The sequence below is a fragment of the Ambystoma mexicanum genome, chromosome 10, assembly GCF_040938575.1.
Source record: "Ambystoma mexicanum isolate Mex_15411 chromosome 10, UKY_AmexF1_1, whole genome shotgun sequence".
NCBI classification, from domain to species: Eukaryota; Metazoa; Chordata; class Amphibia; order Caudata; family Ambystomatidae; genus Ambystoma; species Ambystoma mexicanum.
This window is the reverse complement of record NC_090932.1, coordinates 534,817,759-534,837,240: the sequence shown is the minus strand read 5'-3', so window position 1 is coordinate 534,837,240 and position 19,482 is coordinate 534,817,759. Positions and strand designations below refer to the sequence as shown.

The 19,482-nt window shown below is 50.0% G+C and overlaps 1 protein-coding gene across 2 annotated transcripts in view; it reads left to right on the top strand.

Annotated features, from left to right (window-relative positions):
* The window catches only part of HDLBP (high density lipoprotein binding protein), an 829,415-nt gene that overhangs the window by 281,807 nt on the left and 528,126 nt on the right, over positions 1 to 19,482 (top strand). For both annotated transcript variants that reach the window (XM_069618106.1, XM_069618107.1), the window contains exons 6-7: positions 1,713 to 1,919; positions 1,999 to 2,214. In XM_069618106.1, the coding sequence (XP_069474207.1) occupies positions 1,713 to 1,919; positions 1,999 to 2,214 (423 nt within the window). The remainder of the gene's footprint in view (positions 1 to 1,712; positions 1,920 to 1,998; positions 2,215 to 19,482) is intronic.

The window sequence follows — 19,482 nt, the reverse complement described above, 5'->3', positions numbered from 1 at the left end:
CAACTGTTTGTCTCCGTAGCCACAGGCAAAGAGGGAGATCGCGTCTCTAAGGGTGCCATCTCCAAGTGGATTGCCAACTGTATCCAGTTGTGTTACTCTTTCTGACTAAACTTTGCCTTTTACGCCCAGAGCCACTCGACAAGAGGCATTGGGGCCACTCTTGCTTTCATTGCAAATGTTCCCCTTGACACCATTTGCAAAGCAGCTACTTGGAGCTCTATTCACACTTTTACTCGGCACTACTGCATTGACACTCATTCCAAGACAGATACTCAAGTGGGACAAGCGGTTCCAAGACATTTATTTGCTCATGACCCTTCTCAAATCCCACCTCCTTCTAACACTGCTCGCTAATCTATGCACAGCATGTGATCTAAGCAGATTCCACAAGCCTCAGAAGGGATACATTACTCACCGTAATCGTATTTCTGATGCTTGTATCTGCTTAGATTCACATGCGACCCACCCTTCCTCCCCTCTGAGAGAAGGCGCATGGATGCTTGTAGTCTTATCTCATCTATCTTCTATGTGCTTGGATCATCTGTACTCGCGCTACTCCTCATGTGTCCTCATGTCAGAAAAAATACAATCTTTGGGTCCTAGACGCGTGAGGGATCATGGGTACAGTGGACGTCACACTAGGGATAGTATTACTGGCACGCCTTGTGTCGACGCCCATTTTCGAGTTTCGAAAAACAAACTGTAATACTCCGCAGCTTCCACTAGATGTCGGCCTATGCACAGCATGTGAATCTAAGCAGATACAAGCATCAGAAATACGATTACGGTGAGTAATGTATCCCATATCTGTGTATGCATGTTCTATGTATAGTGTGCACTTCAGTCATCCATGTTAATGTGCCAGCGGTTTAGTGATATTGTAATGGTCTGTGTGGTATTTTGGCTCCTTGTAACGACTAATCGAAAATGTTATGTTGTGTTTAGTGTTCCCTTCACCAAGTCCTTAGTTGACATATGCAGTGTCTATCTCTAGGCATTGGACTTGCTTGTTCGTAGTAGGGGTTGTTTGGGTATTGACTGACAACTGCTGATTTTTCATACATACCCTGGTTCCATAGTGTGCTGTGTGTCTAAACTGCTTATTTTGACCTGATTGAAATTTGTGTGTCTTTAATAAAGTGTTATTTCAGTATGCAATTTTATTAGTGTGTTCTTAGATTAACTGTGAACTAACTGAGCTAAAGTACCAGCTTTACTTACTTGCAAGTTAACCCTGAGTGTTCTCTGTTTGATACCCTCTTAGCGAGGTTTGGCTTCCTTTTTGGTTGGAATTGCAGTTGCACATTTAGGTTCAATTGTTGCACATCACTAAACAGTGGGTTGTGTAAAAATCTTCCAAACAGCTCAGTTAACTTCTGTTAATCACCAATCCTTCGTGATTACTAGCTATACAGAAGTTCAAGGCAATCGTCACCTGATTCTATGCCTTGCTACTCAATCATAATACCATTGAGAGTTTGGTTTGACCTAATTGTAAACCTTGATGGATCTCAGAAGTTCTTGCCAGGGTAGGTTCTAAAAATAAACGTGGGCAGTAAGGTTGCCTAAACATTTAGGAATTTGTATTCGGGTGTCATACTATTAAGAATTCTAATAATTTGTTGTACATTAAGATGTTAACCGACATCTGCTCCTAGATTGGTAAAGCATGTGTTTATGTAAAGCTGTAACCTAGGCTGTTGTCTCCCCAGGCATCTGCATCAGTGGGTATTCCCAAGGAGCATCACCGCTTTGTAATTGGCAAGAATGGTGAGAAGTTGCAGGACCTGGAGCTCAAAACTGCCACAAAGATCCAGATCCCTCGCCCGGAAGATACCAGCAACCAGATCAAGATCACTGGCACCAAGGAAGGCATAGAGAAGGCGCGGCACGAGATCCTGCTGATCTCCGCCGAGCAGGTAGCTTATTGACCTTTTTAATGTAGCTCTTTGATGCAAAACCTCTGCTCCTCCCGTCATAGTTTTCTCCCTCTTGTAGGATAAGCGTGCCGTGGAGCGTCTTGAAGTGGAGAAGGTCTATCATCCCTTCATTGCTGGCCCTTACAACAAGCTGGTGGGCGAAATCATGCAGGAGACTGGGACTCGCATTAACATTCCACCTCCCAGTGTCAACAAGACTGAGATAGTCTTCACTGGTGAAAAGGAACAGCTTGCCCAGGCTGTGGCTCGTATCAAAAAGATCTATGAAGAGAAGGTATGTAGCAACTGAGACCATTTCTAAGCTTCCTAACATTTAAGGTTGTGGCGGGGGAGGGCCAGGTATCTGCCCCAGAGGCTTCCTCCTCAACCCAGGCATTCTATGCCCTCCTGCACCTCCCAACACTACATGCTTCACTACTAGAAAGGCATTTTATTGCCTTTAACCTCAACGAGTGTATAATTTGTATTCTCTTAAAAATTCCACTTGGTAATTGCCCTGTTCAATAGCCCACAAGACAGAGCTGCAGATTTTAGATTGCAGTAGTACATCGAACAGTGTAATGTCCTGAAAGGATAACTATGTTACAGCCAGGTTTTCCAGGTCTCTTAAAGCTTTTTCTGTTATGCGCTCTCATTTTTCTCTATTTGGTGTTAATGGTAACCATGGGTGGCGTTACCCAGGCTTGCAATAAATCCTTACTACCCAAGGGTCAGGATTCCTCATCCCAAGAATGTCCTTAGACCTCGTCAACCCCCCCCCCCCACCAAACATTGATTTCTCTCTCTCCCTCTCCCTCTCACAGAGCGTAACATTAAATCAATCTGCTCATTTATCTTTACATCATCCATTCAAAATGTTCTAAGTAGCTTTCAGAAATAGGAAAACGGTTCCTGAGCAACATCTTACTATCAGCCTTCAAACTGTTGACTGGTAGCTCAGCCATTACCAATTTTGACTGAAAAAGAGGAGCGTTGCAACTGCTTCAAGTGTAAATATAAAGTTGTGTCTTACAGGAGGGGGGTGGTAAATGGCTGCCTTTGAAGGCTTTTTGCTCATCCTCTCCACTATTTCCTTGCTCTTAAATGGAGGATGTGATGATGGAGCCTGTCGCATCACAATGGAAGTTCCACACTCCCGATACACCATTTTTGAGCACTCCATCTAAATGTAAAGGGGGGGGGGGAGATGATCTCCTAGTGCTAGTATAACTATGAAGTGGGTGATGTTTTAGATGACGAATGCTTTTTCAATCTGTGTCCTGACACTGTTAACGCAACACATGTCCAAAGGATTACAAAAGTTTCAAGTGGTTGAGTAATGTAGGAGGTAAAACGAGGCTTGCTGGTTGAAGAGTGGAATTTAAGTGTTGCCAATAATTGTGGATTTACGGAGGTGAGGCTGGTACTGTATGCAACGCTAAATGTTGTGAAAGACCGCAGAATGACAATGTTGGCTAATCTGGCCAGTGCTTCTGTCTCGCAGAGGCATGGTTGGTTCAGGGCTAGTTCTCTGACCGAGATTCTCATAGTGACTTTAGCTCAAAACCCTTCTGAGAGCAAATGGTGAACTAGGGTGAATTAAGGTTTTAGGCAGATTGAGAGCACAAGTCGTGGTAGTTGAGATGGATTTCCAAAAGACAATCTTGGTGGGAGGATTTTTGGAGGACACCCCGTTATGGTGAAAAGGGAAGATACTCCGAGGTTAGCCAAATCCCAAACTGGGTGAGGTCGCAGTGTGGCTTCCCAGGAATGGTGTGTCTATGGCTTCAATGAGTCCACACAGAGCGACCCCAATATTTCCAGTTAGACTGGTAAGAATACAAATATAGTTTTTATTAGGCCTTTAGTGTTTACACACTAAGCAGATAAAAAATACTAGGCAAATATTGACACAAAAACCACTCCTAAAACAGATGTGTACAATCACAGAGGGAGGAAAAATAGCATTCAATTCAATTACCAATGCCACACAGGTAAGTAGTCTGATGAATAGAAATAGATAATACTAGTCAAAATAATCACAGAACATCCCCTCAATCGTATGAAGTCCAACCATAAAATGTTTTTGGCCTTTAGGCCTAAAAGTCAGCAGTTAAGAAATATTCACTCATTGCGTCGGTTTCTGTAGAGTACTGCATTGCCAGTAGTTTTCGTTAATACATAGTCACAAAGTTAGATAAAAGTTCATGTAAAAATCAGAATAGGGCTCCACTCAATCCAACATACTAGGGTAGTCCAGCAGAGCTATACTTAAGCCAGGTTCACCACCAAAGGTTTGTTAAGGTCAGTTAAGAGTGGCTAAGGGTCAGGACTTTGCCCCATCTTCTGCCGTTAGTTCCAGTGAGAGATGAGGTTCAAGGATTGTTCTGGATGACTGGAAATCAAAGATGCAGCCTTTTTGGGAGAAGAAATGCAGAATCCATTGATGCAGGCCTTCTCGGCATACTTCGGAATGAAGGGAGACTGATTCCAGTGACAGGCAGCGAATGCAGGCAGTCACAGCAGCTGATCCAGGACAGGTTCCCTTGAAGGTGGAAAGCTGAAATTTGGGGAGAAGGCGACCCAGCACACACACTATCTTACCATAGGGTGGTGGAGGGGTTACTTAGTATCCCCTTTGTCTAGTTTCTCATGTAACATTTTTGTTACCCTTTCTACAATTAATGGCTGGTGGTTGTTTACTTTTTTCTACCAATGGGTGTTTCTATCACGGGCTGCAGTTGCAGCTGCAGCAAAGCACTCATGGGTGCTCATTTTGTCAAAATGGCCCCGGTCGTCTTTTTGCCATTTCTTGTTGCAAAGGTCCTTGTTGAGATTTACTCTGTGTGCCAAACCAGGTTTGGTTGCTTTGTTCGTTTTGTCTTGGGCAGGATTCTCTGGCTCCAGCGTGTCTGGCAGGGTGGAAAGTGAAGGAAGTGCATGAAACTCCCTGTGCTTAGTCTCCTTGGCTACAGGAATGCACCCACAGGTGATTGGCCGGTTGTCTGTCCTCGGAGGACAGCCACCCTGGTGGGTGATTGACAGCCAGGCTGCAAATGAATGGGAGAAACCTGCATAAAAGGCAAGGTCTTTTGCTTGGAAGGCAGAGTAGACCACTGGACGAAGGAATCCGAAGAAGAAATTGGAAGAGGCGCTTTCTGCAACTTCTGGACCGTTGGTTTGCCCGGTGAAGCTCTGCTGCATTGCTGAAGTTCCAAATTCGCATTGACTAGAGAAGCCCTTCAAAGGGCTACGTCTCCCCTTGGGTTGGTGGGACGAAGCGATGCCAAGACGAAATCTGGAAATTCTCTCGTAACTGGCTGTATTTCCATTGCTGCTGCAGGAACTGATTGCCAGGGAGTGGAACACCAGAATCGAGTATGCCGTTTTTAAGTCGGACCCAAGTTCCAGGAAGATCCTCCGGACTCCCAGGAAGCAGGACTGTCCAAGCCTGAGTCACCTCAACAGAGTGCTGGAACCCACAGTGAGGAAACTGCATAAGGTATCCGAGAACCGCTGTGGTGCTATTTGCGAGAAGCTGAAACCGCGAAGTGCACTCCCGCACTACAATCTGAAGTTTGCCTATTGCTGCCGCAAAAAACGTCAAATCGTAGTGCAGGAGTCCCCAGACGTCCTCCCTCTTGTCCCCACGACTGAGGCCCAGAAACAGGATCTGTCATACTACAACTGGAACAGAAGCCAGCTGGAACCAATTTCTTCAGACCTAAGGTACTGTAAATCAAGGGATGCTTACCTCCTGTTGTGTAGCCTTGCTAGCTCTCAGTTGAGACTTGTCTTGGCTGTTTTTGCAGCTTTGCCCCTCACAAGCCTCCCAGCGTGTGGCCCAACAGTGATTTCATGTTCTACAAAGATGTCTAAAACATTGTGGAAGATTTTTTTTTACTTAACTTCAAGAAGTGTTTCAGCTCACCTAGACTTTTATTTAATTCACATTGGCTGTGCTGGCTCCCTCAAACTCTTCTATCCTCTGACTTTGTGCTTTAACTATCCCTCAACAAAGGATAGTTAAATGTGGTTGGTTGGGAACCTGGGAATTATTTTTTATTATTTTTTTCAACTTAATTTTTATTTGCATTTGTCAAGAGAACAAGACATTTCAGAAACAAGGATTTCAAGCACTGACCACAATCTTAATGGTATGGTAATGTTCACTTGTATAGTGGGCCTCATTACGAGTCTGGCGGTAACCGTGCCGGACCCAACCGTCAGTCTACCGCCGGACCCAACCGTCAGTCTACCGCCGGACCCGTACTATCATTCTGCCTCTGTGATTCCTGGAATCACTGGGGCATTACGACCTTGTGACCTGGGAATTACGGCGATGGAATTCTTTAAGTCCCCTTTCCCATAGAACTCCAAGGGGATGGGGACAATGGAAACGCTGGTTCCGTCTATGACCGAGCCAGTGTTTCCATGTCCGCCTGCAGGCGGGTGGTGTAAATCCTGCCAGGTCAGACCTGGCGAGAGTGACGCATCCTGCGTGCAGGACTCTTTATCAGCCGGTCCGGAAACAACGGTGGCAGCGGTTTTACCGCCACCGTTTTTCCGGACCGGGAAGGGTCGTAATGAGGCCCGGTGTGTATGCACTAGACAAGTGTTTCAAAGCGCTCCAGAAGGGGAGAGCAACAGTCATTCCGAGAACTTGAATTTCGGAATGATACAAGCCTTTCACAGGACAGCAATAAGTGCCTCAATACAATTAACGGTGTACATGACAGAAAACAGGTCTGACGGCGATTCTGCAGTTTTTCCAAGAGCATAGAGGCACAACCATGCAGGAGGGGAGATGGGGGAGAAATGATAGACGATCTTCAGGCATGGTACGTTCCAATCGTGTAAGTGCACAGCAGGTACAGAAGAGGGGAGGGGAAACAAGTGCAGGGGGAGGTTTTTGGGGGAGAAACAAGTGCAACCAGTTAGTCAGAAACTGGTAAGTGCTGAGAGATTACCATTCTCATGAGTTATTGACCAAGTGCAGGCCCTGAGGCAAGTGCTGGAGCACTGGGGAGGGTGCCAGTGAGACTGAGGTACGCCCGGCAGCCAGTGGGCATGCTTTGTGGAAAGGGAGGGAGAGTGGAGAGAGGAGGGGGGGTTTAGTGCGGGAGAGGGAGAGGAGAGGAAGGTCTGGAGGAGTTTCTGGAATTTAAGGAGATCGGGCTCAAGATGGCGGGCGGCAGGGAGGCTGTTCCAGAGTGAGGCTCCTGCTGAGGATAAAGATCTCCATCCAAATCTCTTCTTAGAGAACCAGCTCACTTGTAGAAGGTTGGAGGCAGATGAGTGGAGGGCTCGGGAGGAACAGTATTTAGGAAGGTATTTATGCAAATAGGTGGTTCCCAGGCCCCAGAAAGCCTTGTGGACAATGAAGAGGGTCTTGAACCTGATCCGTTCAGCCACAGTGAGCCAGTGGAGGGATTTCGGCGCCAGAGAGATGCAGTCCCTGGGCTTGAGGCAAAGGAAAAGTCTTGCAGTTCTGTTATGGATGAGTTGCAGAGGGTGCAAAGCAGTGGTGGTGAGGTTGAGAAAGAGGTTGTTGCAGTATTCCAGCCTTGAGAGAACCAAGGCTCTGGAGACGGTGGACCTCTGGGGGAAGGTGAGAAAGGGGCGGGTACCTCTAAGGAGGTGCAGCTGGTAGTTGGACTTTTTGAAGATCTCTGAAATATGAGTAGAGAGTGGAGTCGAAGATGACCCCAAAGTTTTTTGCCTCGCAGGTGGGTGCAGGTGCAGGGACAAGGGAGGCTGGCCAGCCAGACTGGGAAAGTGGAAGCAGGAGTCCCAGTGCTAATTATCTCTGTTTTACTGGCGTTAAGGCAGAGGTCGTTTGCAGCACACCATGACTGAATTGCGGACAGTCAGATATGAGGTGGCTGAGACTAGCCTGAAGGAGAGTTGTATGTCATCTGCATTACACTGGAAGTAAGACGTGAAGCTGGCAATTTCATGTGCCAGGGCAGCCATGTAGACATTGAAGAACCAGAGGGATAGGTTACAACCCTGATGGACGCCGCAGGTTGAAAGTGTAATAGTAGAGGGAAAGGCCCCAAGTTCTAACCGGGATTGGTGGTCTGAAAGGAAGGAGGTTAACCACGCCAGAGCCTGGCCTGTGATTCCTAGGGTGTCGCTGAGACGTGCCATCAGGATGTTGTGGTTTACTGTGTCAAAGACTGAGGAGAGGTTAAGAAGAATGAGGATAGAATGAGTGTTAGTGTCCACATCTGAGAGCATGTCTTCACAGGTGTTCAGAAGAGCAGTGGATGCTCTAAAGCCAGACTGCTGGTCGTGGAGGCAACCAGTAGATTCAGTGTGGTGGGTGACTGAGATAGCCAGCTTCTCCAGTAGTTACCCAGGAAAGGAGTGATAGAGATGGGGCAGTAGTTTGACGAATCGAGAGAGGAAGGGGGGGACAGGGGAGAACATATTCCCATATCATATAAGCCCAATCATATTCCCGTGACCTCTTCCATCCAGCTCAACACCTTCTTCCAAAACAGTTGCACTTTGGGACACCACCACCACATGTGGGTGAGCGGCCCCTGTTGTCCACAACGCTTGCTGTCTACAACCCCTGGGGCACATGGGTGTGAGGCTCCCGCAAACATCCTGGACAGCTTCAGGGGATCCCTGTGCCAGCCCATTAACATTTTAAAGTAGCTCCATCGGAGAGGTGAACAGGCTAACCCAAAGGCAACTTTGTACATTTGTGGCCAGTTCTCTTCTGAGATCTCCTCCCCCCACCAGGTCCACCCAGTACCTCTGGAATGTTTGTCTTCCCTGTAGGCACGTCTCATTCATAGCTTTATCCAACTTTGATAGGATACCCTTTCTTTTGATGGATAAATCTATTCCCTTTTCCACTGTTAACTCTCTCTTCACGGATCCTTCCCACTTTGGCTTTGTTAATATACCCTTGATGCAGAGATACTCGAACACTGAGATAGTCCGTCCCCAACACTTCCCGAACAGCTTCTAATTCCAGGAAGACTCCATCCCCACATAGTCGTCCTTCCCGCTCAAGGCCCTTATCTGACCACGTCTGTGAGAAGTATAGCCCCTGGCACTCAAAATCCAATGGGGGGGGTGGTGGGGCTGGTTGGGCCATACAGAACACGTAGAAGAGGGCCATGTTGTGTCTTTAGGTACCCTTGGATTTGTGCCAACTTGTCCAAAAAACCTCGAGTGAGGTGGCCCCTTAGCCCAAATCCCCCACTTATCCCTTGGGAGTGTCAGTTGCCACTTTTGCCCTGGGTGTCTTATTTTCAACATAAATCTATGGAACTCTCCTGTTACTTCTAAGAAAAACTTCTCTGGGGGCGGTCTCGAGGTAGCTGTGAACAGATATAGCAATATGGGGAGCACGTTCATCTTTGAGCTCATCCTACTAGATCAGGTCAGTATTGCGGGGGAGGGGGGGGGGTCCCATCTCTTAGCCGTCAGGTGTATTGAAAGGGGTCATAATAGGCTGTAACCATTTCCTTCAGGTCCCTAGTCACCTGAATACCCAAAGACGGTATGCTCTTCAACAACCTTCATGCCTTGGTATCTTTTTCGAATGGAAGAGGGGGCTCCGCTCTAGTACCGGCATTATACATGATTTCCCTACATTAATCTTGAGCCCCCAGAGGCGGCCATACTTCAGTATCTGGGTCATGAGTGCCGGGAGGGAGTGTTGTATGTTATGTTGGTGAGGTATGACAATATATGCTCGGCACAGAGCGAGAGTTGCATTTGTTCCGCCCCCCCCCCCCCCCAACACCCAGAATGCCCTTGATTTGGTAGTTAGTCATCGCCAGGGGGTAAAGCAGTGGGGAGAGGGGACAACCCTGTCTTGTACCTTCATGTTATTACAAAGGTCTCTGTGAGGCCCCCATTGACCCAGACCCTGGGCTTATTTTAAAGTTCTGCCACCCATCTCGGGGAAATTAGTCCCCAGCCGCGCATCCTCGTCAGGACCTTCATCATGAAGGGCCATTCAACCCTGGCGAAGGCCCTCTCGGAGTCCAGTGACACCAGGCAGGCTTCCTGCAGCTACATTTGGGCACTGTGGATCAGGTTAATAGTCTTCCGGATGTTGTCTGACCCTTGCTTCCCTCTTAGGAAACCCACCTGATTGCCATGTACTAAAAGCGGTAATCCCACCTCTAATCTCGTACACAAGACGTCCCCCCATTCAGGAGAGATGGGTCGGTAAGAGGAACATAGTGGGTTGCAGGGCATCCCCTTGCAGGCATAATTTGAACACCTTCTCCAGGTATCGGGCCAACAAGGACCTGAATAATTTATAAAACTTCATCGAGAAGCCATCCTCCCCCGCCGCTGACCCAGACTGAATCTCCTTGATGACCCGTAGGAACTCCTGCAGTTATGGGCACTCAAGGTTCTCCAGTATTTCCTTGGGGAGCCCTCAGAGGTCTAGTCCTCTCAAATTCATAGACCCTCCCTCATCTGTCTTAATAGACCGATTGGTCTACGCTTCCTCTCCTCCCTCAGCCTCCATGCAAAGATCCTATTCGCCCTACCCCCTTTCTTATGATGTTTCTTTCAAAAACAGGAGTTTGTCTTTTGTGTCCTGAGTCAGAATGGCTTTCAATTGTGTTTTGTATCACCGGAGCGCCTTTGCTTCCGTAGAAGATGTATACGTTCCCATGGTGCCCCCGGTTGCATCTGCGCTGTTTTCTGACGGAGCAAGCTCTCATCCCCCACCCCCTTTTCTTTCTACTGCCTTTCTTTGTCAGTACCACCCAGATGTTTGCCTTGAAGCCCTCCCAGACTGATTGGATTCCCACCTCTCTAGTAACATTGAAGAGGAAGTACTCTTTGATTCACGCAAGAAGTTCCTGCTGCACTTCCTTATTCTTAAACAGTGAGTCATTGCACCTCCAGCCCCCTCCTGGGCCTGCAGAACTCCCCATCTCCACTGAGACTCTCACCATATCGTGGTCTGACCATGGTATTTGGGCAACCTGGGGGTCCAGTACTTGTGCCTTTAAGGTAGTCTTCCAAGACCAGATCTATGCGCGAAAAGGAGTCCTGTTGTTGAGGTGGTGTACGGCATGTCATCTTCTACCAGGGGGGTAAGTGAGTCACACAGGCCCAAAACCTCATTTACCTGCTTAAAGTGTTCTGAGTCTCCCATATTTGCTCTTGTTGCCGGTCGCTCCCCCATTCTCTTGCGGTCCCTTGTTGGGTCTAACAACATATTAAAATATCCCCCAACCACCAGCTGCCCTTCCGCAAACACAATTTTCTTTTCCCTAACTCCCTCCCAGAATTCACTGTCCTACGTTTGGAGAGTACACAGAACCCAGCGTGAGCCTTGCCCCATACAATGACCTTTGACAAACACATACCACCCGTTTGGGTCAGCTAGTACCGATTACACCAGGAAGACCAGCTGGGATGAGATCATGACTGTGACCCTTGCGCTTTTTATTTTGCTTCGGAAACCATGATCACGTAGTCTGGGCTCAGCACCCTTCGGCCAGTGTGTCTCCTGGAGGCATATCCAATCAAGTTGTGCCTGCTTAAATTCCCTAAGTACTATTGATCGCTTACTCTGTGAGTTGAGGTTCCAGACATTTAGGGAGCCGATAATAATTTCACCAAGACCAGACATCACCCTGTTGCCGGAGCACTGTAACTTTCCCCTCACCCGAGACAGATTGATGAAGGCCCTTTTTGCCTGGGCCCATGCAGTGCAACTACCCTCATGAAACGCCACACCTCGGATGTTACAAAGAACAACCCTGTCTAACTCCCCCACCACCTTCCTTGCAATCCAACCCTGCCCAGAATCATCAGCTCAGATGGGATTACATCAGTGGTCCTCCTCAACCCCGGACCTGCTTAACTAAGCTCTTTTACTGGCGCCCCCTTCCATCACCTTATGCTCTTACATCCCATCCCCTTTCTTCCATACTGTATGGGCGTCCCTTCCTAGGCACGGGAGACCTTACCTTATTCACCAGAAAACCCTTTTCCCCCTTTAAATTTAGAAGCGTGCTGTGGTGCGGCCCTGGGAGAATGCGCTACCCTTACTCCGCCCACCGGCGGCACTCCTCAGTCCCCTTTTCCGCATCGATGAGAACGGGCCGCTCCTGGGTTTGGTCTTGCCATATAATTCCACGCACTCTTCCCCGGATTTTTCACTTATCTTTTTGTCTTGGTCATCTAGATACTTCGTCCTTGTGGTGTCACGATCCTCCCCGGTGCATGTCGACTTCAGCGCATTTCAGCAGGTGCCTAGCCTGTGAGGGGCTCTTTCTTAGATCTGACCCCCACGCTCTTTGCCTCCGTTGGCTTGGCCCTGACCACGGCTGGGAAGGTTGCACCGCGTGTGACTCTGACTCCACGCTCATTGAGGAACAGGCTAGCTAGGTGGAGAGAACTCCTCGAAGCGTCGCCTGCAGAGGACTTGAAGAAGTTTGTCCAACAGAGATTGAGGCCCAAGCGAGGGCCGTTATTTTCCATCGCACCCCGTAAGGGCGACTCCTTCCAGAGGAAACGCCCAAGCGGGGGGGAACCTCTCTGGTACTGTTACCAGCACAGGCACCGAGGCTAACCCAGCTACCGGCATTACGGCCGATGGGTCTTCGGACCCTACCGGTATAAGTGCTGAGGGACCGCAATGTTCTTCTACCAGAGTCTAGACCTGAGGGGCTATGCCCTAGTACCGGCTCCATGTCCGAAGGGGCGCCTGCGCGCAGCACTACCGGCGACAATGCCGAGGGTGATAAACCTTCCAGGCCTAGACCTGAGGGGGGGATGGGCCTCATGTTCCAAGACCTAGTGTCTTGGGCGAGACCGTGTCTGGAGGGCCATGCACCACGACTCTGGCACACAGCACAACAAAATGGCTGCCTCGCCAGACAACCTGGCCGCTCGTCCGATGCCACTGCTAGGAACAGAGCATGCGGGTGGACAAGTTTCAAGGTGGGACTGGTGTCAACCAGGTATGTGGTCTAGAGTGTATCCATCAGTAGCGCAGGGCAGGGTCCCACTGCAACCCAGACGGAGTATGCTCCGGCCCAGGCAGCCCCCAGCCACTGTCAGTAACCTTTTTGGAGGATAGGTTCTTCGCAAGGTTTTTGGGTCTGATGCGAACCCCCAGATGGGTGCCATCCTAAGGGTTGCAGTCAGGGACTTGCTCCCTTGGGTCACTCCACAGGTGCCTATAGTCATTCCTCCGGCACCAGAGGCTCCAGCGCAGTCCCTGCTGCCGGCTCCTTCGAATACGCCCACAGTGCAGCCAGTTCCGAGCCAACCTCCGGGTCCATTCTCCACAGCACCCCATCTCCCACGGCAGACCAGCCGGACACAGACAATGAGGACCCTGACACTCAGTCTTCAGCGAAGGCCATTCAGGACCGGTTTGGCAGAATATCTGGGCCTTCCTTATCCCGAGGTAGAGCAGCCCGAGGAGGGTGGTCTTGGCAGAGGTCCTCTCCGAAGACCCCCTACCAAGACAGATGTCCCAATGCAGGAGGATGTCACTCTGGCCAAGAAGGGTTGCCTCAAGCCACACTCAGCCCAGCCTGTCAATCGGTGCCTAGATGCCAAGTATAGACAGATGGAGGGGGATACACTCTTGCTATCAAAGCACGCCCAGCACACTAGTCTGTGATTGCTGCAGCGTCACTCTACTCTAAGCCTCAGTTATCCTCAGCCACCTTGTCCTCAGCGTTGCTAGGCAAGGAGAAGATGATCTTGGAGGCGTATGGGGAAAAAGCTGTACTCCGCCTCCTTGCACCTGCGTCAAGCAAACGCGGATGCAATGCTTCCAGCGGCTATCCAGAGGTTTTGGACAGAAATATCAGACTTCCTTCCGGCAGGTCTAGGAGAAGCCAAGCTGGTAGCGCAGGACATTACGGAGTCCACAATGGCCGACATAGACACTTCTTGCCGGGCCATCTGCATCGCCACGGACTTGAGGAGGACGGCCTGGCTTTGGGCTGCAAAGTTCAATCCCAAAGCCCAGGATCGCATATTGGACCTTCCTTTCGAGGGTAGTGACCTCTTACACTCTACCACCAACGAGGAATTGGATAAGCAGACGAACAGCTCGCAAACCACAAAGTGTTTAGCTGTTGCTCCGATAAGGGGCGGGCGTTTGGCAGGTTCCGGGATTTCCAGGAACAGAGGTCAAGACAACCTGCCCGCTTGCCGGGTCGGCACTGCTGCAAGCAGCAAAAAGGGTGGCGGGAGCAAGGGCTCCTTCCAGTTTCCCCTCAGCAGCAGCCTCGGAGCAAAAAGGAACAGCGTGTCCCTCCGGGTCCACGTGTCTCCAGTGGGGGATGTGGGGGGCAGGCTAGCCTCTCGTGCATTTCTGGTGCCAGAACTTTGCGGACCCGTGGATCCTCGGTAGTATCCACAGGTTACCGCCTACCTATACCTCCTTCCTTCCTCCCTCCCACAGTTCGGGACAGCAACTCTGTTGGAGGAGATCTGGTTGCTCGTCGAGAGCCAGGCAGTGGAAGAAGTACCAGCCTCCCAGAGAGGATTAGGCTTCAATTCCAGGATTTCCGCCATACAAAAAAGAAACGGGCTGCCCTGAGAGTTGTTGGACCTCTACACCCTCAACCTCTCCCTCCCTCTTCAGAAATTCAGGATGGTTATGCCAGCACTCATTGCTGAGACACTAGACAAGGGAGATTGGATGTGCTCCTTGGATCTGAAGGACGCTTATCTACACAACCTGATTTGGCAGCAACATCACTCCTTATTACACTTGAGGATCATGGGCTGTCCTTTCCAGTACAAGGTGTTACTCTTTGGCCTCAACTCAGACCCCATGGTATTTACCAGACTCGTGAATGCAGTGGCAGCCCTTCTCAGGGTGCAGGACCATGTCTACCCGTACCTGGAAGACTGACTCGTCAGGGCAAGATCCCCGGAGGGTGTTGTACACGCCTCCTCTGCACTTATGAGTACACTCGATGACCTGGGGTTTACCCTCCATCTCAAAAAAGGCCTAGCTGCAGCCCACGCAGAGCCTCACCTTCCTGGGCCTCATCTTGGATACAAGCTCCAAGAAGGTATTTCCCTCAGAGGACAAGTTTACGGCCATCAAGAGGGCCACTACGCACTTCCTTACCTAACCAGTTACTTGGTGGTACCAGCACTTACTGGGTCTTATGGCAGCGGGCCTCTTGGCTGTGCCACACATGAGGCTCCAGATGAGACTGCAGCTGCACTTTGCAGCCTCATGGAATAAGGAGAGGGGCTCCCAAGTGGAGTTTGTCAGCATACCGCCTTCTCTCCTCTCGGACCTCACTTGGTGGTCCAAGGACTGCAATCTGTGGATGGGCAGGCCATTCCGGCAGCTGACTCCCTACCACGTCATTACTACAGACTCCTCCATAGAGGGCTGGGGAGCCACTCTGGACAGCCCCAGCGTCCATGGAGTCTGGGCCCGGCAGGAGTTGCTTATCAACTGGCTCGCTAGCCCTCATGGCCTTCCTTCCTGCTCATTAGGGGCAGGACCGTCCTGATCCAGACAGACCACTCCACCAGCATGTACTATGTCAACAAGCAGGGGGGGGGGGACCAGGTCCCCTCTGCTGTGCAACCTAGCTGTCAGCATGTGGGAATGGGCCCTGGAAAAAATCTACCTCAGGGCTGTCCACTGCCCGGGGGCGGGGAGGGAGGCGGACAGACTCAGCAGGCTGGGAGCGGACAATTATGAGTGGCAATTGAAAGACCAGGTAGTGCAGGAGGTTTTCAACACATGGGGCTATCCTCAGGTGGATCTAGTTGCCTCCTGGAGGAACAGGAAGTGCCATCCGTTTGCGTCTTGGCAGAGACTAAGCTCCGGCTTCCTTGGCGATGCCATAGAGATTCAATGGGAGGGCATGACAGCATATGCTTTAATGCCCACACCCCTGATCCCAAGGGTACACCGCAAGATAAAGGAGGCTTGTCACCTCAGCATCATATTGATAGTGCCTTGGTGGCCGGCGAGACCGTGCTTCTCTGAATTGCTCAGCCTCTCGGACCGACCACCCATGCACCTTCTGCTCAGAACCTCTCCTATCCCAGCAGGGGGGGGTTCTCCACCCCCGCTCCTCACAGCGTGGTTCCTGAGCAGATCACTCACAAGTACCTGAACTGATCTCGGGCTGACCTGGAGTTTATCCAGGGCGCTAGAAGCCAATACAGGAGTAAAGGGAGCAGGTTCTCTCACTGGGCAGATTCTAAGGAAATCAACCCCCTGACATTCATGCTGGACGATGGGCTTTCGTTCTCAGCGCACCTTGCCCACTCAGGCATACAGGCAGACACATGTCGCACCTGTCTCGCAGCCATAGGGGCCTACAGAAATTCGGAGGAGGTCTTCTCTTCCAACCCTATAGTCGGGGAAACATCTGGTGGCCCTGTCAAGGCTTTTACCGCCCATCAAAAACCACACCCTGTGTGGGACCTCAATTTGGTGTTGGGCGCCCTGGTGAACAAACCCTTCGAGCCAAAGGCGTCGGCGGACATCAGGCTGGTCACCATCAAGACCGCTCTGCTAGTAGGTCTTGCATCCGCTCGAGTCAGCGAGATCCAGGCTCTGGTGGCTTCAGAACTCTATACACTCAGGGTCAGGGTCCCATAAGGTGGTCCTGCGGACTCACCCGGCGATCCTACCAAAGGTACCCTCCGCGTTCCATCTAAATGGGGAACTAGTCCTACCTGCATTCTTCGCTTACCTCCAGGACGAGGCTCAGAGTCTTGCACTTTCTGGATGTTAGACGTGCTCTGAAGTTCTATCTGGATTGGACCAAGGGCCTCCGCAAGTCGGAGACACTTTGTCACCTTTAGGGGGCGGGGGCTCCAGACCTGGTTATCAGGAATCCAAGGTCTTCATAGCAAGGTGGTTGATTGCAGCCATCAAAGAGCACAAGCCGCTGCCAGCCATCATGCATGTCGGGGCCAAGGCCACGGCCATCGCATTCCAGCGTCGGGTTCCGTGGCAGGTCGTAAGCAGGGCAGCTACCTGGCCCACCCCTTCAGCTTTCGGTAAGCATTACTGTTTGTACGCCGGCTCCAAGTCAGACGCGGCCTTCGGACAGGCAGTTCTAAGGAACTTTTTTGCTTAAGGAGGGTCTCCTCTCCACCCTGGGGCCACATCCAGTTGTAATCCTCCATACAGTATGGAAGAAAGCAGACGGAACGTAAGGGTAATTACAAGTTACTCACATACTCTTAGTCCCCTTCCCTCCAGATGTCCCACCATCCTCCCCCCTAATAATACTGGTGTCATTGGGCAATAATAAACATTGTCGACGCGTCAATGCGGACTGAGGAGTGGCGCCGGTGGGCGGAGTCAGGGCAGCACGTGCTCCCGAGGCTGCACACCCGCGCGCCTCTACATTTAAAGGAAAGAAGGTTTTTCTGGTGACAAAGTTTCCGTCTCCCGTCCCTAGGAAGGGACGCCCATACAGTATGGAGGAAAGGGGACTAAGAGTATGTTAGTCACTACAGTGAGTAACTTGTAATTTTTTCAACACACAAAAAAGACCAAACTGCCGCCCCCTAACCCCCCCACCCCCCTCCTCTCCTCAAGTTCTAGAGGGCTAAAAGGGGGGTGGGGGGGGGGGGGGGAGTATTGAATTGAATGAATCTCGAGCCTGGGACTTTGCGCCTATTCGGCCCCTTTATGCGCCATCGCCTGTGTTCTGGGTTGATCTCCTCTTTCCACCCTCTGAATGTCGTCCTCCGTCATCAGCTTGTAGTTATAAGCATCGATTTCAAAGGATATAGAAAGGGGGAAGCCCCATCTGTATCTCGCTTCCTTTTCGTTAAGCCATTTCGTGAGGGAGGTACATTGGTGCCTCTTTGTCAGCGTAAGCGAAGACCGATCCTGGTATATTGCCATTTTCAAGTTATCTAGGGCCACTGATCCCTGCCCCTTCGCTTTTTCTAGGTTATTTTGCCTATCCGGATAGTTATGGAAGTGCAAGTTCGCAACCACTGAACGTGGCCCTCTCCCTGCCGCCCTGCTCTGTGCACCATGTCAATTTTAGGTTCATCCATATTTTTGTCTCTAAATAAGACATTCACCGTCTCGTGGATGGTTCTCCTTTGGTCCCTTTCCGATTCTCCCACCTTCTATGGGATTCCCGAAAAATCTTAAGTTGTTGCTCCTTCTCACGGTTCTCAAAATCGTCCATATTCAGGGCCAGCTCTCCTTCTTTTTAGGCAATATTGTATGCAGTACCCTGTGGCAGACTGCACCAGACTTGACCTCTTGGCAATAGTTCACCCAACCTTTGGTATAAGCATGTACTACACAAGTTGGTAGAGTGACTGAGCAGCCCGGCTCATATCAAAGGGGTGGGGGGGTCAATGTGAGCTGTAGGGTTATTACACATGGATTCACAGTGACAAGTATCCAAATGAACTCTTACACTCAAGGTTTCTTGTTTAAACAATTATTAATTTATTTAACAGTCAGTTGAATAAGCCTTCTTCAGAAGGGAGCAATTTATATTTGTAACACAAAAATATACTTCAAAGTACACACACTCAGTTTCTGTTAAAACAGTAAACACCCTGAGGTGACTTAAATAACTAGGGCACCTTGGGCATTAATGTATCATGGTACATTTAGAGCAATATGTAGGTTAGTGTCAAAAGGAGACGATGAGGGAGTAGAAGAATGGTTAACAAATATTCTTAAGCAGGTAAGTACTTTTTAAACCATCCAATGTAAAGTAATTTAACCCTTTCCTGGGGGAAGGCAAAGCACAAAGTCCGAGGCAAGAAGAGTCTTTCAGGGAGCCAGGACAGCCAATGATAGTTGAGCAGAAGTCTAGGTGAGCTGAAGCACTTGTTGCAGGTAGGTAAAAAGTCTTGCACAATGTTTTGGAAGTCTTTGTAGAAAATGAAATCACTGTAGGGCCCCAAGCTGGGAGGCTTGTGAGGGGCAAAGCTGCAAGCAACTCTGCAAAAGCAACCAAGACCAGTCTCAACTGAGAGCTAGCAAGGCTACATGGTGAGTCCCCTTAGTTTTACAGTACCTTTGGTTAGAAGAAATTGGTTCCAGCTGGCATCTGTTCCTATGTAGGTCTGCAGATCATGTTGTTCCTGGGCCTCAGTCGTGTGGACAAGAGGGATGACGTCTGGGGACTCCTGCACTACGAATTGAAGGTCGGCGGCAGCAATACTTCGCGGGTTCAGCTTCTCGTGACCCTCGCAAATAGCACCACCACCGTTCTTGGATACCGTAATGGACTTTACTTGCATCTGTGGTCCAGCACTCTGTTGTGGCTCAGGCTTGGTCAGTCCTGCTTCATGGGAGTCCGGAGGATCTTCCTGGAGCTTGCGGTTTGACTTAAAGGCACTCACTCAGTTCTGGTGTTCCTCTCTCTGGCAATCGGTTACCACAGCAGCAGTCAAAGTACATGCAGCTCCGAGAGGATTTCCAGATGAGCTCGTCTTGGGGTTGATTGGTCCCACCAACCCAAGGGGAGAAGTCGTCCTTTGCTGGTCTTCTCTAGTTGAGGTGGATTCGGAGCTTCAGCACTGCAGCATGGCTTCACTGGGCAAACAAATGGTCCAGGAA